This window comes from Anolis carolinensis, chromosome 5 (genome assembly GCF_035594765.1).
Source record: "Anolis carolinensis isolate JA03-04 chromosome 5, rAnoCar3.1.pri, whole genome shotgun sequence".
Classification (NCBI taxonomy): domain Eukaryota; kingdom Metazoa; phylum Chordata; class Lepidosauria; order Squamata; family Dactyloidae; genus Anolis; species Anolis carolinensis.
The window spans coordinates 91,348,870-91,376,373 of record NC_085845.1 but is presented as its reverse complement, the minus strand read 5'-3'; the positions used below and the strand labels follow the sequence as shown (position 1 = coordinate 91,376,373).

The following is a 27,504-nucleotide window of genomic DNA, read 5'->3' as shown; positions in this document are numbered from 1 at the left end:
ATTGGTTGATAAAGACTTAAAATAGTGTATAACTACTAAAATAATGTATAAATATTAAAATAAACATAGTGTCCCTACTTTGTGGATTTTCACTTATTGCGGGTGGTCCTGGAACGTAACCCCCACGATAAGTGAAGGAATACTGTATATGTCATTTTTGATTTTGAAATCAGCTTCTGAACTTGCTTTCAAAGACCATCTTTTGAAAAATACAGTACAGTAGAGTCTCACTTATCCAAGCCTCTGGATAATCCAAGCCATTTTTAGTCAATGTTTTCAATATATTGTGATATTTCGGTGCTAAATTCGTAAATACAGTAATTACAACATAACATTACTGCGTATTGAACTACTTTTTCTGTCAAATTTGTTGTATAACATGAAGTTTTGGTGCTTAATTTGTAAAACCATAACCTAATTTGATGTTTAATAGGCCTTTCCTTAATCCCTCCTTATTATCCAAGATATTCACTTATCCGAGCTTCTGCTGGCCCGTTTAGCTTGGATAAGTGAGACTCTACTGTATTTTGTAAATATTGCTGTGAAAATTGTGTGATCCCATATTTTTTTCTAGAGGCAGAAACAAGGACACTTCATCATGATTATGACATTTTCAGGTAGAATCTTCTTTCATGTAATTTGAACCCATTGCTTTGAGTCCTAGTCTTCAGGGCAGCAGAAAACAAACCTTCCCCCCTCTTCCTTATGGCATCCTTTCAGATATTAAAACATGGCTATCATGTCTCCTCTAAACCTTTTTTCTGCAGACTAAACATACTTTAAGATGGTCCTCATAGGGCCTGGTCTCCAAACCTTTGATCATTTTAGTTGCCATCCTCTGGACACCTTCCAGCTTGCCAATATCACTTTTGAACTGTGGTGCCCAGAACTGGACACAGGATTCCAGGTGAGGTTGAGAGGCACCATGATTTCCCTCGATCTAGACACTAGACTCCTTTTGATGCAGCCCAAAATCCCATTGGCTTTTAAGCTGCTGCATCACACCGTTGGCTCATGTTCAACTTATTGCCCACAAAGACTCCAAGATCTTTTTCACAGGTACTGTTTTCGAGTCAGACATCACCCATCCTGTATCTTTGCATTTCATTTTTTCTGCCTAAGTGTAGTATCTTACATTTGTCCTTGTTGAAATTCATTTTGTTTGATTTGTCTCAGCTCTCTAATCAGTTAAGGTCATTTTGAATTTTGATCTTGTCCTCTGGAGCATTAGCTATCCCTCCTGATTTGGTGTCATCTGCAGATTTGATAAGCACGCCCTCTAAACCTTCATCCAAATTATTAATAAAGATATTGAACAACACTGAGCCCAGGACCGAACCCTACAGCCCTCCACTTGTCACTTCTTTCCAGGATTAAGTGGAACCATTGGTTAACACCCTTTGGGTTCATTTGCTTAACCAATTACAGATCTACTTAATAGTAGTCTTGCCTAGCCCACATTTGACTAGTTGGCTTGCATGAAGGTCATGGGGAACTTTGTCAAAACAAAATATGCTACATTCATAACATTCTCTGCATCTACCAAGCTTGTACCTCTATCAAAAAAAGATATGATTAGTCTGGCATGACTCATTTTTGAGAAATCCATGTTGATTTTTAGTAATAAAGGTAGCTGAGTAACTGAGTTATAGTCCAAATAAAGTAATTTCTCCAAGCTCCGATTTCTCCATTGTCTTGCTAAACATGATTACATGGAGGAATTCAGGAGGAATAGTTGGGAGGCTGCTATGTTTGCTTCTATCTGGAACACTCACATCATCTCTGCCTAATGGTAGTGTTGACCTTATACTTGAGTTGCTTCTAGTGAACTCCTGGGGGAAAAAAAGACTAATAGTGAAGTACAGGCATTCCCCGAGTTACAAACATCCGACTTACAAATGATTCCTAGTTAAGAATGGAATGAGATAATACGAGGTGAAAGAAATCTACCCCTTGGAAGAGAAATTCACTCTTGAAAGAGTTATCATGGGGAAAAGGAGTCCTCACTGAAGCTTTCTCACCAATCCTTGTTTCCACAATAAGCCAACATTTTCAGACAGAAAGATAGGTGAAATCTTCTGAACAGGGGCAGAGACAGCAAACCCCACAGGTATGTTAACCTTTCCCTGTGCTATTCAAAACATATATATATATATATATATATATATATATATATATATATATATATAAAAATGGAGTTACACTTACAACATGTTCCTATTCTGACGTACATACAAATTCACCTTAAGAACACACCTACAGAACCTATCTTTTTTGTAACTTGGGAAGTGTTGTATAGTGAAGTCTGTAGTAATGAGCTACAGGCCAATTTGCTGAAGAAAAGTGTATGTTATGTTCTGCACCGGAGTGCACAATTTGTGATATAAGTTACTTATCCATTTCCCCATCTTTCCCTTTTCAGAATGGATGAAAATTATAACCTCCTTCCACACGGAGTCAATTTCCAAGATGCCATATTTCCCGATACCCAGGAAAACAGGCGGATGTTTTCCAGTCTCTTCCAGTTTTCCAACTGCACTCAAGGGCAACATGCTATAAGTTTCTCCAGTGACTGGGAGATACAAGAGGATAACAGGGTAAGGTTGTTTTGTTTCCCTGGGGACAGATATCCAGGAGGATGAAACCTGACATATGGTCAAAACAGCCAATTGTATTTTTTTATCTGCAAAGTTTGGAACAGTTTCTTCTTTTTACACTACAACTTCCTCAAATCTCCTGTTAATATGGCCTTGTTGGAAGGAAGATTCTGAGAGTTATAGTAAAAAAGAGTCACGTTTCAAGACTCTCACTTTTTTAGTCATGAGAACTATTTTGTTCTTACCATATTAGTAAACTTCCACAGTATCTCCTAAGGCACAAAGTGTGAACAGAGTGAATGGGATGGTGCCAGGGTTTCCTTTTACGATCTTCCTCTCATTACAACTGACGCCAAGTGCTGTAGCCTTGAGGACCTCAGAGGGCTCACATATTTTTAATCAACATGTTTTCCAAACAGAGATATCAACTGTGGGAATGTTCACTTCTTCTGTTTTTGGAATGATTTTCTCCCTTGTCCGGTGAAAAAAGAGGATGAAACAGTAATGACAAACTCTCACTTGTAAATTTATCAGAAGAGGAATGGTTGCCTTAGGCTTAACTTGTAAAATGGTGCTTATTTTAAATATTTATTTATTTATTTATTTATTTATTTATTTACTGTATTTATATTCCGCCCTTCTCACCCCAAAGGGGACTCAGGGTGGATCACATTATACACACATAGGGCAAACATTCAATGCCCATAAACACATCAAACAGAGACCGAGACAGACAGACGCAGAGGCAATTTAACTTTCTTCTGAGGGGATGTTCGATTCTGGCCACAGGGGGGAGCAGCTGCTTCATCATCCACTCTGATGGCACTTCCTCATTCCAGGTCGTAAATTAGTTAAACTTGCCTCCCCACTTTTTTTTTATAAGTGGTACCTTATTTCCCACTTGATAGATGCAACTATCTTTTGGGTTGCTAGGTCAGCAACGAGCAGGGGCTATTTTTAATTTTTAATTGACGGGTGCTCACCCTGCCACGGGCTGGCCTCGAACTCATGACCTCATGGTCAGAGTGATTTATTGCAGCTGCTCAACAGCCTGCGCCACAGCCCGGCCCCAGTACTACAGAGGGTTATATATAATTATATATACAATTATATATTTGGTACTACTGAGGGTTATATACAATGCAGAGTGAAAAAGCAAATGTAATCATACAAAAGTAACATTTCTAAGTTCTGGTTTAAACATAGCTGTCTAGTAACACCGATTGTCAGCATACTGAGCTGCCATATTTGAGTTTATTTGCCATCCCATCATCCTACAAAGCTCAACCAGCTGGGATGCCATAAGAATGCAATAGCACCCTCTATGCAAGCCATGAATCAGGCCCATTAACTCAAATAATAGAAGGCACATGTCAAAAGTCCCAGTGGCAACACTGGAAAACTGAGAAGCAAATGTGTTATAAGCTAAGTTGCAGCTGTCTTGCCCCCTGACCTTTCGCAGCTGCGAGCAGATTATAGAGTAAAGAAACTGCTGTTTGAATTGATATTTAAATAGTGATTCTTGGGAACATACTTGCAGTTCTTGGTCATACTCATTTTACATGTGAAAAATCTTTCCTTCAAAAGTGCTTGATATATGTGTGCACGCGAGTGTGAGTGAGAATATTTTTGTGCAGACGTTTCAAAAAGTGGATTCCATGGATGAATTGCTATAGCAAGTAGCTAGATCAGATTCCACAGTGGTAGGTCTATATAATGAAGTGTAGAATTTAAAGGCTGGCAGCTATGTGGACCTTCCCTGTTCAAACACACTATGAAAATTCTGCATGCCAGTCAATCCAGTGGGGCAATTCCTAAGAAAATCTAGAAGAATGTGTTGCTTCTGTCAGCAGAATTAGGAGATGGAATATTCTTCAAAACCTCCCGGAAAATCCTCTGGAATAGGTTGCAGTGAGCTACAAAGAAAAAAAAAAAAGATAGAGCAGAAATGTGGTTGCTGGAATGGCATTAGATGTCTTATATTATGTACTAGCTGTGCCCAGCCACGCGTTGCTGTGGCGAAGTATGGTGGTATGGGAAATAAAGTATTGAGGAACTGGTGGTAGTTAAGGTAAAGGGTAAAGGTTTTACCTTACATTAAGTCCATTATAAATGGGTTATATAGCTGTGTGGAAGGGCCTTGAGTCTACACTGCCATATAATCCAGTTAAAATCAGATAATCTGTATTTTATAGGCAGTGTGGAAGAGGCCTAAGTGAGGCCTAACTCTGCCTGTCCCCTGGGCTGAGTGGGTTGCTAGGGGACCAAGTGGGCGGAGATTAGCCTTCTAACTGGCAGCAATTGGATAAAAACAATTATTCTTCTCCCTCTAATTAGGACTTTATTTTTCTTTTCTTTTTGTTGTATGAACGTAGAGGCATGGATGAGGGGTTGTGCTGCCAAGTTTAGTGTTTCTGGGATGTGTGGTTTTATTGTTTTGTCCTAGGCCAAAATTTCATTACCCTTTTATATATATAGATTATTTTCAACTATGCTTTTTTTTGGTTGAGATCTGTGGTAAAGTCAACATTGTGTGATGGTTTGAAAGTTGGACTACAATTGTGGAAACCAGGGTTCAATTCCCCACCTAGCCATTTAAACCCACGGGGTAATTTTGGGTTTAAAAAAAATCCGATGATTTGTTTTCCTTAGGTTCACAATAAGAGAGACAATTTGAAGACACCCAGCAACAAGTAGTAGTAGTAGTAGTAGTAGTAGTAGTAGTAGTAGTAAAGAACCTATTTGCTGTCATGCACCCAAAAGCTTGTCAAAGGAATAGTAAGGAGGATCACCCTCTATATAGTATGAGTGTACTGGAGTGCATTTGAGACCTTTATATTCCAGGATGGAACACAACCAGAACCATGAAGACAGTTTTTCCATTACATTTTCCACATGCAGATCCTTATCACTAAAAGATGTCACGTTGCATAAAATCATGTTCTGAGGTACAAGGGAAGTTAAGTTCCATTAGCCAACACAGTCTTAACCATGTGTTTAGGATTAAACTGCCCACTGACCAAAATAGAAAACGGCCGGTCTGTTGTGTTTTTGGGACCTCTGGAAAAGTTATGCCACATTTATAGGAATCAATTTTTTTGGCTTTTGTATGAATCTGTTTGGCAAATCACGCTTGGAATATTATGCATGGTTCTGTGTGTACGTGTGCCCTCAAGTCATTATCAATTTGTAGTGATGCTATGGCGAACTTATCATGGGGTTTCCTTGGCAAGGTTTGCTTAGAGTGGATCTGTAAGTGTCTTCCTCTGAGGCCAAGATATTGAGATTTGTCCAAAGTGCTCTGGTGGGATCCTATGGCTGAGTGGGGAATCAAACCCTGGTCTCCAGAGTCCTTGTCCAACACTTGGCCATTTACAACATGTTGCTACAATTCTACAAAGGATATTGTAGAAATGGGAAATTGCAAGGTTCTCCAACATGACTCTTTGGTGACATCCAGTAGAAGTATACCATAGAATCACCTAGAGAACCTAGAGCATTTCTAGAGAGGACATATTTTATAGGATGGGGTAGATTATTTCAACCACAGGTATTGTTCTCAGAGTATGCAGGTAGTACTGTATTTGGTTTAAATCAGTCGGGAACCAGATGTTTTGGACTTCAACTCCCAGAAATCCCAGTCATTTTACCAGCTGTTAGGAATTATGGGAGCTGAAGTCCAAAACACCTCGAAATCCAAGGTTGGGAACCACCAATTTGGAAGAAAGGTAGGAGTAGTCATGGTAGAGATTTATACAACTATACATTGTGCTAAATTTTCCTTTCTCTCTCTAATGATACAAAACCTGGGGTTATCCAATGAAAATAACAACATGGAAGATTCAGAACAAAGAAAAAAAAATTCTCCAGGATTTTTTTCTCCAGGATGTGACAATGGCTCCCACTTACAAAAGAGAAACAAATGAAAAATACACCTTTCAGTGGCTTCTAGTCATGATAGCATAGTACCTCCAGGACTATATAATAATACAGTCAGCTCTCTGTATCCACAACTATCAATGGCTTGAAAATAGCTCCCTCCGCCCAAAATTGTTAAAAGCAAACCTAGATTTTGCCATTTTATAAAAGGGATACTTGGGCATACACAGAGTTTAGTATCCAGGGAATATGCCTCTGAATGTCACTTCATGGAGGACATATGAAGAAGATTGTAAACCCCTCCCCGCAAATGGGAGGCATGTTCTAAGCCATATTTTGGGATAGCTGTGACAAACTATCTCATCCAAAGTTGCTGAAGTCTGTAATCTTGGACAACCTAATAATGTTTTGCAAAACAGAGTCAAATTCTAGCCACAAAGTTCACTGAAGCATCTCTGAACCCATCTCCATCTCTCAACTTACTTCATGAGATCATTATGAAGATTATATGTATGATCTTTGGAAAAAGGGTGAGATTTTTAAAAAGCAGAAAGAAATAGCACATATCACACTTTAACTGTGGATAACAGAGGCATCTTCTCATTCATTTTTACCTCCATTGTGGGCAGATCTAATCTTTCCACCACAGTTACTGCAATTTTGTGTTATTACTGGTAGTTATCTTTCAGCCCACCCCTACGCCTAGTGACCCCTCTCTATACTAGAAAATTAAATCACTGTAAGAAAATGAAAACTATAATCCTTCAGACAACTGAAAGCCACAAGGAGTAAAATGGCTTCTTTTCAAAAAAGTTATTTCAACAATTCTGAATTTATGGTGTACCCTAAGATATGTAGACAAAAGTATTCATATGTAATTAGCATCAAGGCAATTGTGAAAGCCCAAGAGACAAGTACAATTGGTCCTCCAGATTTGTTGGTTTGATTACATATTATCTCTGGGAATCTCTAGCTCCTTTAGCACAGCTCTATGGTCTTCTGCTGCAAGTTATCATACAGTCACACTGGAAGACCTAGGACTTCATCAGACAGGCGGGGGAAAGTGGAGGGAACCATCTTATTCCATTTCCTACTATATTTTCCTGCATTCTGGGATGGCCATGTCCTTTCCTTGCCTTTTACCCACTTTCCCTATGATGCTTGCGAAGACACATATGATGAAGTCCTTAGGGAAATAAATTGAATTTCCCATTGTTGTTGGATCCTGCACCCCTATCTCCAGCAAATATTGTTGGGGATCACCCTGGACTACTCAAGTCTAAATGTAGTCAGATAGATGATAGAGTTAGATTGAGGGGATCCTTTCCCTGTTTCCAAAGCATGCCTAGATAGGCTTTACTGTGTTTCACTCTATCCTGTGTACATCACATCCCTTACTTTGAAGTTAGTAGAAATGTGAATCTTTAGGGACACTAACTTCTCACTGGTCAGAATGTCTTTTATGGCCCCAAAAACTGGACCATGAGGTTGGAACCATTTTGGTTCACTCTTCTCCCTTTGTTCTGCTAGCTAACAAGCAGCATCTTGCTGTCTCTCCTGGCAAGATGTAACTATTTAGATGTTTGTTATTTTTCCTTTCTTATTTTTCCTTAGAAACCAGTCTAGAGTAGACTAGACAGCTCCCAAGCCTTTCTATCTACAATGGAGTTCTTTTTACCTGAATAAATACTTTTTGAACTTTTAATGAGACTGCAATCAATTGCCATCCTAAGCTGAAAGGCTTCTCTTTGCTCATTCCGTGTAAGTAACTGTTGCATTTGAAAGCTTTTGCTTTTGCTACTCTGCTGCATTTTGGTGGAATCTCCCCCAGAGAGGGTTAAACTGAGTCTAACTGCTCAGGGAGTACCACAACAAATATGAAGGCTGACCTTAGATCACAAAACATAGCCACCCTTTGGCTAAAACTTTGAGGTAAAGGTAAAGGTTTCCCCTGACGTTGAGTCCAGTCGTGTCCGACTCTGGGGGTTGGTGCTCATCTCCATTTCTAAGCTGAAGAGCCAGTGTTGTCCGTAGACACCTCCAAGGTCATGTGGCCAGCATGACTGCATGGAGTGCCGTTACCTTCCCGCCGAAGCGGTACCTATTGATCTACTCACATTTGCATGTTTTCGAACTGCTAGGTTGGCAGAAGCTGGAGCTAACAGTGGGTGCTCACTCCGCTCTCCAGATTTGAACCTGCAACCTTTCAGTCTGCAAGTTCAGCAGCTCAGCGCTTTAACACACTGTGCCACCGGGGGCTCCTAAAACTTTGAGAGCACCCCTTTAATTCACAAATCATTCTTGCAACAGGAGAAATTAAGGCCATTTAGATTACAGTATTTTGTATGGAGAGCCATCTAGATGAAGTGGTTTGAGCTCTTAACTATGAGTGTTATCGAGACCGCAATTAGCCCAGATCTGCCCTATGAGGGAGATCTATGAGGGAACGAGTCTTGGCGAGCCGTTAGGGAGGCAGAAAATAACCCGGAATATAAATTTACCTGAGACCGAAAGAAAAAGACTCTGCCAAGTTGAAGGAAAACCGTCAAAGTGTTTATTAAAACAATTCAATGGAAAAGGACATCCGCCGCGATAGATCGACATGCGAGATGTAATTTTACATTGAGAAATAAAGCCATTTTATACATTTTCAAGTTTGAAGTCTGTTTGAACTTCCCGCCCAGTCCCTCCGCTCATCTGGCTGCTGATTGGGCAAGGACGCCGCACTAGGCGGGAGTTGGGCTTCCCGCTCTGTGTTCGAGCCAATGAGGAGCAACCCTCGCCTCTGCCAGGGCCAATCAGATTGGGGAAGGCGGGAGTCAGCTAGACAATGGGTTCTGGTGAATGAATCATTGGAGTTATCTTTATGCAAAGCGACCACCCGAGGCTAGCGCCTTCCAGGATAATCTTAAGATTATTGCTGTTTTTGAATAGGGTCATTTGGGATGTCCGGGGTCCTTTACGCACGTACACAGTTCATGAATACCGTGAGGTATGGCGGAGATGTCAGTTTATATTGACACTATGAGATTACAGAAACCGGACCAGTGGGGAGTCTTCCTTTGGCTCCCCAGGGGTCCAGGATGGGATTGTGGTCAACATTACCATATGAGATACAATCACCCGTGGGGCTGCTCCGATCTAAGGTGACAACCTCTAGCTATGGGTCATGCAGATGCAAATAGATAAAGTTTTATGGTGACAGTTTTACCCTTCTTTGTGTGTGGAGCTCAAGGTTCAAGAAGAGGGAGGGAGGAATTTCCGGGTTCAGCTAGAGTTCAGACTGTGCCTTCATTGATTAAAACATACTAGGGCAGGGGTCCCCAAACTAAGGCCCGGGGGCCGGATGCGGCCCTCCAAGGTCATTTACCTGGCCCCCGCCCTCAGTTTTATAATATAATATTTTATATCAGTTTTAATAATATAATATATTGTATATACATATAATATTGATAATAATCTTATGTTATACAATAAAATACTAGTAGTAATACCATATAATAATATTAATTATATGTTATATATTACATATTATATAATAGTATAGTGGTATAGTTCAATATAGTAATATATAATGCTAATATTGTGTTACACTTTCCATTGAAATCCTAATAGGTTTATGTTGGTTAAAATTGTTTTCATTTTTAAATATTGTATTGTTCTTTCATTGTTGTTGTTGTTGCACTACAAATAAGACATGTGCAGTATGCATAGGAATTTTTTTGTATTTTTTTTTCAAATGATATTTCGGCCCCTCAACAGTCTGAAGGATTGTGGACCGGCCCTCTGCTTAAAAAGTTTGGGGACCCCTGTACTAGGGGATATAGAGAATCATATTATAGCCATTTTACCCCAAAACTACCAGAAAAAGTATTAAATATTAACACTTATAGCTCATTTTCCCTCCCTGCGCTAATAGCGCTGATCGGGGAGGCTATTTACGCAAAGAGAGCGATTTGACAGTCAGCTGTTGAGCCGAGGAAAAATGGTCCAAAGTGGTTTCTGCTGGTTGTATTTTTAAGACTAGACAATTATAGGCATAAATATGAAAAAGGGTATTTTTTGGTGTGAAATTGAGTGAGTTCTGAGTGGAAATATAGGCTGGGGGGGGGTGTGGGTAAACAATCTGGCCATATCGCGGGTTTCCTGGGGACCGGGAGGAAATTCAGATCCTCTCCGGCTTTAAAGCGGAGAGTAAACACGGTTTCCTTTTTTTTGTAATATAATATATAAAAAAGGGAAATATATGAATTTGGGAATCTTCCAGGGGACCTATAGACCAAGTGACATTTGGCTAGACAGTTAATAAAGAATTGATTCCAATATTTCATAAACATATAAGCATGCAATTCATGGAAAGTTCATAAGCAGTTCAGGCAATAGGAGGTTCATGAAAATAACAAAGTGAAGGGATTCCTGTTGATTCCAGTCCTTGGTAGCCTGGCAACATATGAATGAGAAGTCTGGTCATTCATAAAAATGAAGATGAATGGATGAACGGAGGAGGATCGCGGCTGGTCCTTGAGGAAACTATATTTCCCTCTCTCTCTGGGAGGGTGGCAGTCCACCAGCAGCAGCCTTGGGGAGAAGCCCAGGTTCCCAGAAAACAGCCTGCCAGCTGTGAGAAGGAGAAGCGGCTGTTGCGGAGAAAGAGGCAAACGAACCGGCTTTTTGACAGTCAGCTGATTTGGGGCTTCAAACTGGACCCATTCGGGCGCTATTGGTTATTTGAACCAGGGACCTCAAAGAGTGTTAAATATAAGAGATAGGCATGCTTGAAGTGTTTCTGATGAAGTTAGGGTCCAATTTGTTCTGTTTCAATGGCAAGGAGAACGTGGCGAGGTTAATGGAGGAAGGAGGGGAGGGATTTCATGCAAAGGAGTCAAAAAGGATACAAAAAAACCACTGGAGAGGATTTCAAGTTAAAAGGAAAGGATACTTTTTATTTAAAGATTAGTTACAATGTTAGGGCTGGGGAAAGCAATGAAAAGAATTTAATAATAATAATTTGTTGCGGTCTGAATGTTCTCCCACTTTGCAGGCGATCCGGATCTGTGGAACCCTCCGCAGTCAGATGAATTTAAAGGCGGGGGTCTCGGTCATCATGAGTCTGGAGACTAGAGTTAAAATTCTTGCTCTGTCTTGGAAAACCAGTGAGTGACCTTGGGCAAGTCTCCCTCTCTCACACGCTGAACAAATTGTTCCAAGAAAACCCCGTGCCACAAGTCTGAAATGACTGGCAGGCACATTGCAACAACGACTTGTAAGGACTATAGGGCACACACACTCCAGGGAGTTAAACTGTCAGTTGAAATAATGCGTTGCTCCACTAGGCTTTGGCAGTGCTGGTGGATCTAGGTGACCAAACAGTTGCTTTTGCTAACTAGAAGGTCAGGACCCAATCATACATTTGCTCCTACAATTCCATGCAATTCTTCCAACTACTTCTGCCTCTTATATGAAGAACTGTAGTGGTAGAGCAAAGTATTATTTTAAAAGACCCTATAATAAGCAACTAATCCTACAGAAGCCCTTATTTGTGTTCTGAGCATAGTTTTGAGATAAGAGAGCTGCTGAGCTTTTGGAACTGGATTTGTAGCAACCTGCTAGTCTTTTAATGGGTTTCTTCCTCATGCAATCTTTTAATCCCAATTGAAGATCTCTTTGTTCATTTAGTTGTCGTTCCCTGTGTCTGTGCACGTTGGAGGGGGAGGGGGTTAGTTGGCCTCTTTCCAGGATGGATTTGAGAAAAGATAACATGCATTAGAAGTGCTGCTGTGTTTCTTTCTTTGGTAGCTGTTATTTAAAAACAGATGTTTGGCTGCAGTGTTTCCCACAGGACTGAAACTCTCTCTGTGTGTATTTGTGTAAATCTGTCTGTGCAGGTGGGTTGATCATACAGTGGATTAGGACCGAAGGGTAAAATGCAAAAAAGACTGGATACTTTACAGTATTAGTAAAAACGAAAAGTATTTCACAGTTAAGATAACCTCACCAACTTTTATTCATGTTAACTTTGTGTACTTCCTTCAAGGCCGTAATTCTTCCCAGTCAATGGCTTTGAAAATGATGTACCAGAGAAAATTGGCTCAGATTAGAAAATCTGCAAAATTTAGTAGGATAGGTGCAGAGCTTTGGGTAGAAGATGGTTGTTCAAATTTGAAAGAGAAGGTATTTTTCTTCCCTCCATTTTTGGTGCATTTTTGGTGTGTAAAGATGTGATAATGAATATATCAAAAAGTGTCCCTAGATAAGGAATGTGCAACATTTTGGAATGACAAGGCAGGAACTTGGGAATTACGTTGAATGAAAGACAGCCTTTTTTCCCTGCTCATTTACACAGAAACAGGACAGAAACAAATGATGGACTATGGGGTATACAGTGCAAGAAGCAAACGGCCTTAAATATGTAGCCTTCCAGCTCTGGCAAAACAGTTTGAACATTACTTCTTTTAAGAAAGAAACTAACCAAAGCATACTTTCGAAGTGGCCTGATTCATCAGGAATGGTAATTGATCCTCTGTTGTCCCACTTTTCAAACTGGATCTACACTGCCATATAATCCAGATTATATAATCAGATATCCCACATTATCTGTTTTGAACTGGATTCTATGAGTCTATATTGTCATACAATCCAGTTCAAAGCACATAATCTGGCAGTGTAGATGGGCCTCCGTTTCTTTTAGAATATCCTAGTTTTCCTCTCTTCTTTCTGATTTCCCTCTTTGGTCTCCACTTAATTCAGGCCCCTTCTATGGTAACATATAATTCAGATTATCAAAGTAAATAACCCACATTATCTGCTTTGAACTGGATTATATGAATCTACACTGCCATATGGACTTAATATGGCAGTGTATAAGAGGCCTCAGTTGCTGCAAACTGAGTTCAGTTTGCAAAAATAGCTTGTATTCAATTGAATCAGCGGGGAGAGGAGCAGAAGGGATAGGCTACAGTAGAGTCCCACTTATCCGAGTTCCGCTTATCCGACACTCCGTATTATCCGAGGCAAATGTCCTCCCGCGCTCTCTCTCTCTCTCTCTCTCTCTCTCTCTCTCTCTCTCTCTCTCTCTCTCACACACACACACACACACACACACACACTCACCTCGCTGGTGTTGCCGGAACCCAGCCAGTTTAGTGAGCAAGGAACAGAGGGCAGGCGAGTGAAGGAGGGCGGCAAAGGCCCTCCCTTGCTTGCTCGCTCACTCGCTCCCTCACAAGGCTGGGCCCCGGTGCTTCCAGGACCCGGCATGGTGAAGGAGCTGAGTGATGGAGGGCGGGCAAGTGAAGGTGGGCGGAAAAGGCCCTCCCTTGCTTGCTTGCTCGCTCCTTCACCAGGCCGGGCCCGGTGTTGCCAGGACCTGCCGTGGCGAACGAGCTGAGGGACGGAGGGCAGGCAAGTGAAGAAAGGCGGCAAAGGCCCTCCCTTGCTTGCTTGCTCGCTCACTTGCTCCCTCACAAGGCTGGGCCCCGGTGCTGCCAGGACCCGCATGGCGAAGGAGCTGAGGGACGGAGGGTGGGCAAGTGAAGGAGGACAGAAAAGGCCCTCCCTTGCATGCTCGCTCGCTCCTTCACCAGGCTGGGCCCGGTGTTGCCAGGACTCGGTGTGGCGGAGCTGAGGGACAGAGGGCGGGCGAATGAAGGAGGGCGGCAAAGGCCCTCCCTCACTCACTCACTCACTCCTTCTCCAGGCTGGGCCCCAGTGCTGCCAGGACCCGGCATGGCAAAGGAGCTGAGGGACGGAGGGCAGGTGAGTGAAGGAGGGCAGCAAAGGGCCTCCCTCGCTTGCTCTCTCACTTACTCACCCCGCTAGGTCCTGGTGCTGCCGTCGCTGCTGCTGGGACCTGGCCTGGTAAGTAAGAGAGGGAGGGCAGGCGGGCGAGCGAGCACCCACCCTGTTATCCACCAGTTTCACTTATCCGTTATTCTGCCCGTCAGTTTATGATGGATAAGTAAAACTCTACTGTATTTCCTTTCCCAAAAGGAAACTGCTGCAGCTTCTTCTCACTTGTAAGTTCTTCTTCACTAATAACATTTGCTATTTTAGCTACACCCTGATGTTATTTGGACATACATGCCCTGTTTTTCAGATGTGATGTGTTAGAGTATGATGTGTTGGAGTGCTTGGAAAGTACTGGAAATGGGATTCTTAATGTAATACAGTAACTCAGCATCTCTCCTCCAAAACATAGTGCTGGTAAAACCATTCACTCTGATTAAAGTCTAGACTTTTCAGTCACCAAACACCATCCTCTGAATTTGGGGAGAAGTGCATAAATGTTTGGAGATATCTTGTCTGTATCCATTTGTCCTTCCAAATCCAAAACACATATGAATCCTCAGGAGCTCTCTGATTCAAAACCAGTTTTGGATGAATCCTACTGTAATTTGGACATCTACTGAATCTGGCTGAATCATCGTGATTTGGTTCCAGATTAAGGATCCATACAATCCTGAAGCACATTGCTAATATATACTAAAGCTATAATCCAGCCCATTTTATAAATATTCATGTCATTCAGCTTTCTTGTAGGATCATTGTGCCCTATTTCTCAGTAAGTATATATGGCTCTGACCAGCATGTTGAGGTTTTGCCCTCTCCTTTGACCTCACTATGGCCTGCAAAAAAAAAATGGTCATGCAAATCCAAAACTGACCACCGATTTGCTTACATTTTTCACTACTTTAATGTTTTTATGCTGTGAGATGTGACTAAATAAAATGAGTATTGAAAATACGAGTAGTGTTCCCTCAATTATCATGGGGGTTAGGTTCCAGGACCACTCACAATAAGTGAAAAACCGCGAAGTAGAGACGCTATATTTATTTTAATATTTATACATTGTTTTAGTAGTTACTAGCTGTGCCCGGCCAAGCGTTGCTGTGGCGTTGTCTGGTGGTGTTGGTGAGAAATTGTTGAGGTAGTGGTGGTATTGAATGTCTGTTGTATGGTTGTCTTTATGTTTAGTATGCACACTGAAGTGGATTATATGGCAGTGTGGAGTCAAGATAATCCAGTTCAAAGCAGATAATATAAGATTATAAATGGGTCATATAGATGTGGAAGGGCCTTGAGTCTACACTGCCATATAACCCACTGAAAATTAGATAATCTGTGGAAGAGGCCTAAGTGAGGCCTAACTCTGCCTGTCCCCTGGGCTGAGTGGGTTTGCTAGGAGACCAAGTGGGCGGAGCTTAGCCTTCTAACTGGCAGCAATTGGATTAAAACTATTATTCCTCTCCCTGTAATTAGGACTTGATTTTTCTTTTCTTTTTGTTGTATCAACCTAGAGCCGTGAATGATGGGTTGTGTTGTCAAATTTTGAGGTTGGGGGGCCTGTAGTTTTGTTGTTTTGTCCGCTGCCCTGATGCCATCACTCTTTTATATATATAGATACACTATTTTAAGTCTTTATCACCCAATTGTGTGTTGATAAATTGCCTCCTCCTCCCGTTGCCACTTGGGCTCCTTTTCTCTCCTTTTGGCTTCTCCTTCCTCCCTTCCTTAGGCTGTAAATTGCAATTTTCTTTTCGAATTCATTGAAAAACCGTAAAACAGCAAACTCATGAAAAAGGAACCACGAAGTAGTGAGGGAACACTATAGTGGAATTTATATAAGACTGATGTGTTGATGTGACATTTTGATAGTATTTTTTGAATTCAGCGCCCCAAAATAAATTTGAAGAAATCTTCAAAGTTGAGAAAAAAAGATTTCATCGTGGGACTGTGCATTAATGGCACTGTTTGTAGCCACCACCATTGCGGTACCCATCTGGATTGGTGAATATCTCTCTCTCTACCTCTAAGTTGCTGTACAGTTTGGAAAGGAAGGGCATCTTTCAAGTATGTTGTGCTTCAAAGGAAGAGCTTCGGCCAGTCTTTCCACATGCTTAGGCAATACACCATTGGCCCAAGTCATCAGGCCAAGCCTGAAAGCTTCTCTTTCTTTTCTTTTGCTTGACAGGCATGCTGAGAATTAAGCCCATTTCATAAATATGTTAATGGCCTGACTGATGTTCTTTTGTCATCTTAACTAAACAAACTTGGCTAATGTGCTATGCGTAAGGTCAGGGGTCCAGTGCATTCATGCACAGCAGTCTAAGGAAGTCCTCAGCTTTCATGAAAGAAAAAGGAACTGGCTTGGAAAACACAAGGGCTTTTGAGTCTCCTAGAGACTAGGATCTGTAATGATGTAATACTAGCAAAATTGCTGGCATTAGGGAGATAACTGCCGCCATTAGCAGAAAAGAGCAAGTCTTTATAACCCTCATCCTTCTGATATGACTTGATGCACTGTCTAAAATGCTTCTGTTGCATTTGCCAATAAGTGCCTCTCTTTTAATAAATGTAGCTAACTCTGAATCCTAACTAACACGAACCATTCATTTCTCCATGCTTTCAAGATATTACAACCAGCTAACATGTGATGTCACAAAATGGACTTTAATACTTTGGGTGGCTAAGGCTGCCTGTTTTCATAGGGATTGTAAGAGATGCATGGAGCAACACAATCCTATATTTACTCAACGTAAGTCACACTGTGATAGATGGGGCTGATTCTCTTATTAGTTTAATATACAGTGTGATCCTTGCATGCTTAGTTTCACAAAGGGCCCATTTATACTGTCATATAATGCAGATTCAGGCTGGATCTACACTATACTTATCCCAAGATTATCGGTCCCAGATTATCGGTTTATCTCAGATTATCTGGCAGTGTAAAGGTAAAGGTAAAGGTTTTCCCCTGACGTTAAGTCCAGTCATGTCTGACTCTGGGGGTTGGTGCTCATCTCAATTTCTAAGCCGAAGAGCCGGCGTTGTCCATAGACACCTGCTAGGTCATGTGGCTGGCATGACTGCATGGAGCGCCGTTACCTTCCCGCCAGAGTGGTACCTATTGATCTACTCACATTGGCATGTTTTCAAACTGCTGGGTTGGCAGGAGCTGGAGCTAACAGCGGGTGCTCAAGCCGCTCCTGGGATTTGAACCTGGGACCTTTTGGTCTGCAAGTTCAGCAGCTCAGTGCTTTAACGCACTTTGCCACCGGGGAAGACTCTTACAATCCAGTTCAAAGCAGATAATCTGGGATCAGATCCCAGGATATAGGGCATCGTAGATCTTGCTTCAGAATGCAGTTTTACTGCATAAAACTGGATTAAATGACTTTACACTGTCATATAATCAAGTTCAATGTAGTTAGACTGCATTTTGAGGCCTCTTCTACACCGCCATATAAAATCTATGTTATCTACCTTGAACTGGATTATATGGCAGTGTAGACTCATATAATCATGTTCAAATCACATAATGTGGATTATCTGATTTGATAACCTGGATTATATGGCAGTGCAAATTCAGTCTGAAAAGTGGGACAACGAAGGCTCAATTACTGTTCCCGATGAATCAGACCAGTTTGAAAATATGTTTTAGTTAGTTTCTTTCCCAAAAGAAACTGTTTTGCCTGAAAGGGGCCTGAAACTACATTATACATCAGTATAGATGGGGCCTAAATTGAGTGTGATGTACCACCAGGAAGGTAAGCAAATATGGGACTGCAGCATTTATTAGCATTTGCCAGTTATTCTGCTGTGTAATCTATGTTTACAGAACTGGGTAAAACTGGCATTTGGCTGGGCACTCAAGACTGATTTCTGCCAAGCAAACCTATACATTCAGTAGTTGCTTCAAAACAGTCAGATGCAAGGGTGGCGAGGTGTGTAAGGAATCAATCTATAGGATTTGGAGGATTAGTTCTCATTTGTATTTTTCCCTATACAGCTATTTATTTATTTATTTATTTATTTCATAGAATCATAGAATCATAGAATAGTAGAGTTGGAAGAGACCACATGGGCCATCCAGTCCAACCCCCTGCTAAGAAGCAGGAAATCGCATTCAAAGCACCCCCGACAGATGGCCATCCAGCCTCTGCTTAAAAGCCTCCAAAGAAGGAGCCTCCACCACGGCCCCGGGGAGAGAGTTCCACTGTCGAACAGCTCTCACAGTGAGGAAGTTCTTCCTGATGTTCAAGTGGAATCTCCTTTCCTGTAGTTTGAAGCCATTGTTCCGTGTCCTAGTCTGCAGGGCAGCAGAAAACAAGCTTGCTCCCTCCTCCCTTTGACTTCCCTTCACGTATTTGTACATGGCTATCATGTCTCCTCTCAGCCTTCTCTTCTGCAGGCTAAACATGCCCAGCTCTTTAAGCCGCTCCTCATAGGGCTTGTTCTCCAGACCCTTAATCATTTTAGTCGCCCTCCTCTGGACGCTTTCCAGCTTGTCAACATCTCCCTTCAACTGTGGTGCCCAAAATTGGACACAGTATTCCAGGTGTGGTCTGACCAAGGCAGAATAGAGGGGGAGCATAACTTCCCTGGATCTAGACGCTATTCCCCTATTGATGCAGGCCAGAATCCCATTGGCTTTTTTAGCAGCCGCATCACATTGTTGGCTCATGTTTAACTTGTTGTCCACAAGGACTCCAAGGTCTTTTTCGCACACACTGCTGTCAAGCCAGGCGTCCCCCATTCTGTATCTTTGATTTCCATTTTTTCTGCCGAAGTGAAGTATCTTGCATTTGTCTCTGTTGAACTTCATTTTGTTAGTTTCGGCCCATCTCTCTAGTCTGTCAAGATCGTTTTGAATTCTGCTCCTGTCTTCTGGAGTGTTAGCTATCCCTCCCAGTTTTGTGTCGTCTGCAAACTTGATGATCGTGCCTTCTAACCCTTCGTCTAAGTCGTTAACAGAACCGGGCCCAGGACGGAGCCCTGCGGCACTCCACTTGTCACTTCTTTCCATGATGAAGACGACGCATTGGTGAGCACCCTTTGGGTTCGTTCGCTTAGCCAATTACAGATCCACCTAACCGTAGTTTTGTCTAGCCCACATTTAACTAGTTTGTTTGCCAGAAGGTCGTGGGGGACTTTGTCGAAGGCCTTACTGAAATCCAGGTACGCTACATCCACGGCATTCCCTGTATCGACCCAACTCGTAACTCTATCGAAAAAAGAGATCAGATTAGTCTGGCATGACTTGTTTTTGGTAAATCCGTGTTGACTATTAGCAATGACCGCATTTGTTTCTAAGTGTTCGCAGACCACTTCCTTAATGATCTTTTCCAGAATTTTGCCTGGTATTTATTTATTCATTCATTCACTCATTCCTTTGGGTCAATGATTGACAAGGTATAGCATGCATCTTTCCACATATGTCGAAAATTGGCTGAAGATATCTGAAGATAGCCCTATCATAACTAAATTTAGGAAGGAAATCGATGGCTATACTGGAGAATGCAAGGAAGGGGATAAAGATGCAGAACAGAAAACAAGCACAAGTGGCAAAATAGCAGTAAATGGGACACAAAGAGAAAATTATGGGTTCCTTCTTGCAGCAGAATTAAAGCACTTACTAAATGGCAGTGACAGCAAAAGAGGCATCATAGGGCATCATATGAAAGAGCCCTGGTTTGGTTACGAAGGAAATGAGAACGTGCCATGTTAGTGTCATCCAGATGGCTGAGATGAGAAACCACAAGGCAAATAAAAGCACCCTCACATTTATTACCTTTTACAGCTTGTTATGATGTCAAAGCCAGTCTCATGAATTTGATCTTTGAGGACTGACAATACCAATTTAGGAAGCGACTTACTGAAGGTCTCTCTCCTGAAAATATAACAGCAGGTATCCTAGTTGTTGAAGAGAAATATAAATTTTATGCAGTACTGTCATTTAGAGATCCTAAAGATGGTGTACACAGAATTGCACATGGCAATTGTATACAGTATACAGCACAAAATGAAGCAATGTAATAATAATAATAATAATAATAATAATAATAATAATAATAATAATAATAATAATAACTTTATTTTTATACCCCGCCTCTATCTCCCCGGAGGGGACTCAGGGCGGCTTACATGGGGCCAAGCCCGAATAAAAACAGTAGCAGTATAAAACACAGCAATAGACAACAACTTGCACAATAAAAAAATTAAACATTAGCCAATTAAAAAACAAGAACTAATAAAAACATGGATTAAAACTGAGAGATTGTAAAAGTAGACTGGGTAAGGTGCACCATATAAATATTGTAAACACAAGGTGACTGATAAAGCATTACACATGATCTGTCTGTGGATAAACTAAAATAAATTCTATCTGTAATTGAAATTTAATTGTGCTTGTAATATCCCTGTAAACCAGTGGTTTCCAACCTGTGGTCCACAAGAACTAAAAAATGGTCTGTGACCCCACCGTTACTACACTATTGCAACAAGAGTGACTGGTCTCACAAATCCCTCTTATAGTGCTTAGACAACAGGGAGGTTGGGAGGGGAAAAGTGTGACAGCAAGCCTCCTGACTGCTGCTTCTCCTCCTCCTCCCTCTCCCTGAGCAGAGCTGTTCCATGTGGCACATGGAAGTGGGGGCGCCTTGGTGTCTTTGTTTTTAGGCCTATTCCTGAGGTTATTTGGGGTGCTGATTCAGAAAATTGCATTGGATAAACCACATTAAATTTAGATTATTAAATATGGTTTTCTGTGGGCGAGCAGATGGCAACTACTGGATGGCATATGTTTTGTATTAGAAACGAGAGCTCATGTGGTCTATCCAATGCAATTTTCTGAATCAGCACCCCAAATAACCAAACCAGATCTAAAGTTGACCAAAAATTGATTTGTAACTCTTTTGGTACTAATGTTGGAGAGCAGTCCCTGGCCAAAGTGGTCCGTGGTCAAGTGGTCCCAGGTAAAAAAAAGGTTGGGAACAACTGCTGTAAACAGATCTTTCAATTAGTTGCAATTATAGTTAGCTGTTGTTACAGTTGCTGTTTTCACACAATAACTATTTGCTTTTATGTTTCTCAAAAGTAACTAAATAGCTACCGTTCGGTTAAAAATATTGGATCACTGCAAGCTGTTAACTTTTTACAGTCTTGATATTTGTAAACACATGTGAGCAGCCCAAAACAACACTGATAACAAAGGATTATACACATAAAAGATACAGTAGAGTCTCACTTATCCAACATTTGCTTATCCAACGTTCTGGATTATCCAACATATTTTTGTAGTCAATGTTTTCAATACATCGTGATATTTTGGTGCTAAATTCGTAAATACAGAAATTACTACGTAGCATTACTGCATATTGAACTACTTTTTCTGTCAAATTTGTTGTATAACATGATGTTTTGGTGCTTAATTTGTAAAATCATAACCTAATTTGATGTTTAATAGGCTTTTCCTTAATCTCTCCTTATTTTCCAACATATTCGCTTATCCAACGTTCTGCCGGCCCATTTATGTTGGATAAGTGAGACTCTACTGTACAAGTTTTAAAAACATTCATAAGATAAATAAGAGAAAGGAAATAAGAGAATAAATAAGTTTGATATATTGTCGAAGACTTTCATGGACAGAATCACTGGGGTGTTGTGTGGTTTCCGGCTGTATGGCTGTGTTCTAGCAGCGTTTTCTACTGACTTTTCACCTTCATTTGTGGTTGGCATCGTCAGATAAATAAATTTGTCCAGTCTTTCAAATCCCAACACAATATCTAAGAACAGAGTTTGATATCCACGAGGTGTCCCGGAATCAAACCCTAGTAAATACCAAGGGCTTGGGTGCCATAATCATATGACATGAATCATATCCCATATGACACTGGGATAAAAATCTGTGCCCTTAGTTAAATTTTTGTTATGTGGAAGAAAGAACTAATGAAAAGTAATTACTAATTAATTAGTAATTAGTTACCAGGAAGGCCGAAGTTTGCCCATCCCTGATCTATATGAGCATGAATGTGATTAAACCATGACTCCATCCTATGGATCAGTTATAAACCTGTTGTTATAATGGCAAGTTCTGTTCTCAAGATCTAGTTCCCCAAGGACTTTGGGGGCCTCTTATGGAGAATCCCCAAGAGCACTTCAATAAATCTACAGTTCCCAGGGAAAAACCTTGAGAGCGGCATCATCACAAATCAGTAGTATTAATGTGTCATTAGTATTGCTGTGATACTCTTGCCCCTTCTTCCATAATTAAATTGCCCCACTTCTCTGAGTTATTTTTACATTTAAAAACACATGTAATTAACATTTGCAAAAACTGCTTTCTTCTGGTGAATGTCTAGCATCTGCATAACCCTGAAAGCTTGTCTTCATATATGTTATAGTTGGATCCTTCCTTTTCTGGACACAGCATTTATTTATATCTTCATCTGCTTCCACAGATGGAGATAATTAAAATGTATGGGATTACCCAAATTGATTCTTCCCACACAATATTTCTGGAAGCACTGATAAAGTTTTCATACCAGGCAGTGAAGCACTTCCTCCATACAAATGCCAAGTCTACATTGGAAGAATGCTAATTTGCCAAATGACTCGCCCATATATTTATGCTCAGCTCAATTTAGTACTAGTCACACTTGTCTCCTGTCTCCCCACCTATTATAGCACTATTTGGAGTGCTATACTTGAGAGCAGGCCCTGCGAAGAAATTTTATGACCTGAGCCAAAAGAAGAAATGGTACCTTCTTCCAACCAAACACAAGGCCGGTCAAGTTACTTTGCCATTGAAGGTAAACCCTGCGCCTCGCCCCCACCGTCTTTGCTTTCCTTGGTAATAAAATACAGCATCAATAATTCAAAGAACTATTTGCTGTTCTGTTCTGACACTGCTAAAATATGCATCTTAAGCCTGCTGACCTTGTTTGACTGCCATCCTATTTTATGTTCCTAGTGAGATTGGTCAGGGCTGAGAAAAAGTGTGATATACTCAAGGCCAGATCTAGAATGTTAAGTTTGAAAACTAATTTTGAACATTTTATGCACCAGAAATTGGAAAATAAACTTGTTGCCATCAACACTAATCAATGAAATTATTTATTTATTGAGTTATCATTACTTGCTTCTGAGTCATGCCATGGGATGGCATGGAGGCAGTCACTTTTGACCGTAGGGGCATCCTTTGTTATTGGCTTCCTCTAAAGTCTTGGTTCTGTCCCATAATGTTGTCTTACTCCAATTTAGAATCTTTTTCTGACATAGACAACAAAACCCATATATTATTGTTGCCTGCAGAGGCGGTCCACCGGCGAGGCCATTTAGATGGTCATTCCAGGGGCGCAGTGAGGCCCCCGCCTCCTTCTTTGGGCCTTGCGGGCCTTCTTCGGGCCTTCTTTGAGCCGCCCGGCCCACCGGAAGGCCCGATGTGGGCTCTGGAAGGCCCGACGCGAGCCCCAGAAGTCCCAACATGGGCTCCAGAAGGCCCACTGCAGGCTCTGGAAGCCCATGTCGGGCCTTCCGGTGGGCCGGACGGGCCTTCCGGAGCCCACGTTGGGCACTCCGAAGCCCGCGCTGGGCCTTCCGGAGCCCACGTCAGGCACTCCAGAGCCTGTGCTGGGCCTTCCAGAGCCCACGTCGGGCACTCTGGACCCCGCATTGGGCATTCCGGAGCCCACGTCGGGCAATCTGGACCCTGTGTTGGGCATTCCGGAGCCTGTTGCCATCTGTTGGAAGCAAGGCAAGTGGGGTTTATTTGTCTGTGGAATAATATCCAGGGTGGGAGAAAGAGCTCTTGTCTGTTGGGAGGCAGGTGTGGATGTTGTAATTAATCACCTTGCTTAGCTTTTAATGGCCCTGTGACTTCAAGGCCTGGCTTCCTCTTGCCTGGGAGAATCTTTTTTTGGGAGGTGTTAACTGTCCCTGATTGTTTCCTGTCTGGATTTCCCCTGAGTGTCTTTATTTAGGCTTTTCCTTAATCCCTCCTTATTAACCAACATTTTCGCTTATGCAACGCTTTTACTTTTCAGTGATTGGTTTTTTTTTTTTGCGGGAGGGGGGGGGGAAATTTCTGTTTGCCTATACGCGAAAATTACCTTGGGCCTGCTCTAGTTGCCTGGAAATGGGGGAGATCAATAGAACTGATAACTATCATGTTGAGAAAGGTTTTCCTGTAGTATAATGTCTATAATGTCTAAGGAGCCCACCGATGGCGCAGCAGGTTAAACAGCTGAGCTACTGAACTTGCGGACCAAAAGGTTGGCAGTTCGAATTTGGGGAGTGGGGTGAGCTCCCGCTGTTAGCCCCAGCTTCTTCCAACCTAGCAGTTCGAAAACATGCAAATGTGAGTAGATCAATAAGTACCGCTTCGGCGGGAATGTAACGGCACTCCATGCAGTCATGCCAGACACATACAATTTGGAATTTGGCATACTTTCTATGCCAAGGTGTGGAGTGGCTGCTGTGCACCTTCTGAGCACAAATCTGCAGCCTTCCTAGCTGTTTGCCTGTCGGCATGTCATTACAGCAAACAATCTATCACTTTTGGAATGTTTGCAATGTGCAGCCCCAGCAGCAAAACAGATGACATGTATGTGCTCAAGGTTAAAATATGCATGCCAATGCTCCAACTGCAAGGGTTAATAGGGAAATAATTTCATATGTTGAAGGTGGTTGGACGCTGCTTCATTGTTTGCAGCTGCTGCTGCTGGTAATTCTCCAGAGTTGCAACTTAAATACCATTTAGACAAATGCACTACAGTCTTGTGACATGAGCTGCTGTATCAGAGCTCCATAGAAGGGATGTTGGTAGGCAGACTGAAGGAGTCCTACCATTGCCTCTGGGATGCATTCATTCAAAGCAGACTTTCGCTCCATAAGTACAGTAGTTAATATGCATGTGAGGGAGGGCAGCATGGTGTAGTGGTTTGAGCATTGGACTGTGACCAAAGTTAGAAACTCTACGTGGCTGCGAAAACCTACTGGATGACTTTGGGCAAGTCACACAATTTCAGCCTCAGAAATCCCCATGATCATAAACACAACAACAATGCTAACAAGGTTCCCTTGGATTATTTATTTATTCAAAAATATAAAACATATTAGCAGAATATTTGAATTACAACACATGTCAAATCATTGTTTATCAGTTATATGTACAGGCAGTCTCAGAGTTATAAACATCTGATTTACCAACGACTCATCGAAGTGAAAGAAATCCACTCCTCAGAAGGGAAATTCACTCCTGAAAGAGTTACCATGGGGGAAAGGTGTCTCCACTGAAGCTTTCTCACTAATCCTTGTTTCCACAACAAGCCATTTTTTCCCCAAAATCCAATTATAACAGGGACAGAAAGTGAAATGAAATCTTCTGAATTTCAGGGGCACAGACAGCAAAACAAACCCCATAGGGGTGTTCTTAACCCTTCCCTATTCTATCCAAAGTATGTGTGTGTGTGTGTATTAGCTGTGCCCGGCCACGCGTTGCTGTGCCTTATAGGAATCATTTGTTAGCCAGGTGGAATAGCAGTGAATAGCCTTGCAGCCTCAAAAGCCTGGCTGTTTTCTTCTTATGGGAATCCTTGTTTGGTGAGCTGGAATACAATGGAATAGGCTTGCTGCTTGAAAGGCTGGGTACTTGCGTTCTAGGGGAATGTTTTTTTGGGCTGCCAGAATTGCAGTGAATAGCCTTGCTGTTTCAAAGCCTGGCTGCTTGCTACCTAGGGGAATCTTTGGTTGGTCAGCTTCAATAGTACAGAGTAGTATCGCTGCTTCAAAGCCTGGCTGCCTTCTACCAAGGTTAATTCTTTGTTGGTCTGGTTGAATTGCACTGAATAGCCTTGCAGCTTCAATATCTTGCAGCTTCAATATCTAGGGGAGCCTTTGTTTGGCGAGCTGGAGTAGCCTGTTTGGCGAGCTTTGAAGCCTGGCTACTTCCTTTGTGGGGGAATCTTTGTTTGGCTAGCTTGAATTGCACTGAATAGTCTTGCAGCTTAAAAGCCTGGCTGCTTTCTACATAGGGGCATCCTTCGTTGGCCAGGCTGAATGGGATGGAGTAGCCTCATGGCTTCAAACTTGGGGGTTTTCTACCGAGGGGAAATATTGGTTGGCCAGGTTGAACAGCAATGAATAGCATTGCTGCTTGCAAGCCTAGCTGCTTTCTACTTTGTGCAATCCTTGGTTGACCAGGTTGAATGGCAATGAATAGTCTTGGTGCGACAAGTATGAATGCTGCAATTAGTCGCCCTGATTAGCATTTAATGGCCTTGCAGCTTGAAAGCCTGGCTGCTTCCTGCCTGGGGGAATCCTTTGTTGGGAGGTGTTAGCTGTCCCTGATTGTTTCCTGTCTGGAATTTCCCTGTTTTCCGAGTGTTTCCGGGAATTTGACCACATGTGGTTTCTTCCAACTCTATTATCCTATGATTATTAAATAAACATGGGGAGATGACCATCCGTCCCCAAACTATGTGAATGGATATGTACACACATCTCTTTCTCCTTAAACTAGTCATACAGGACATTGATGTTTCTCTTGCTTCTTCTATCACCTCTGTTTTCTTCTTGCCCACATTGTTAAATTGTTTCTATTGTCTCTATTCATTTGTAGCAGGGACGTTTGTACTAGAGTAAGGAGGCTTGGGAGAGCCAGTGTACTTTGTATATTTGCACCAACATCACACTTGGTTTGGATGGCTCCATACCTGAAAGCACTGATTGTGATCTAGAGGGAGTCATAACTAGGATAAAGCAAGTTGGAAGCAGGTTACTTTCATGGAGAAAATATCTCTCTTTGCCCTCTTTGGTTTTGAGTCAAAAATAGGCAGGTCTGGTTTTCATTTTATTGGTATTGTTTCCCAAAGGGTTATATAAGAAGATGATCTTCTTGATACGTCTATTGAAAGAAAAGCACAGGCTTATTTATTATTTTAACAGATTGTTGAGCAATATCAGACATCTTTAAAAACATGATTGGTGCAAGCAGTGAACAGGAACACATGTGATCCACTGTTCCAGATGTGGAAAAAAAAAACAGGGATTCCATGAGACTTAAAATCCCAGCCACCGTAGTCATCTTTTGCCCTAGTTTATCCTATTTTTTCCTATGATTTGCTTTGCCCTTTTAACGTGCCAGGAATTTGGAGAGGCCAGGAATATGGCCAAGATCATGCTTTTATGTGACTTGCTCCTAAATAAGGACATCAGGAAAAGGAAATTACTTGGGGTGATTTTGGAAACGTCC

The 27,504-nt window shown here is 41.7% G+C and overlaps 1 protein-coding gene across 1 annotated transcript in view; it reads left to right on the top strand.

Annotated features, from left to right (window-relative positions):
* The window catches only part of ccdc3 (coiled-coil domain containing 3), an 83,569-nt gene that overhangs the window by 4,701 nt on the left and 51,364 nt on the right, over positions 1 to 27,504 (top strand). The window contains exon 2 of the mRNA XM_003226132.4: positions 2,423 to 2,597. Within this exon, the coding sequence (XP_003226180.1) occupies positions 2,423 to 2,597 (175 nt within the window). The remainder of the gene's footprint in view (positions 1 to 2,422; positions 2,598 to 27,504) is intronic.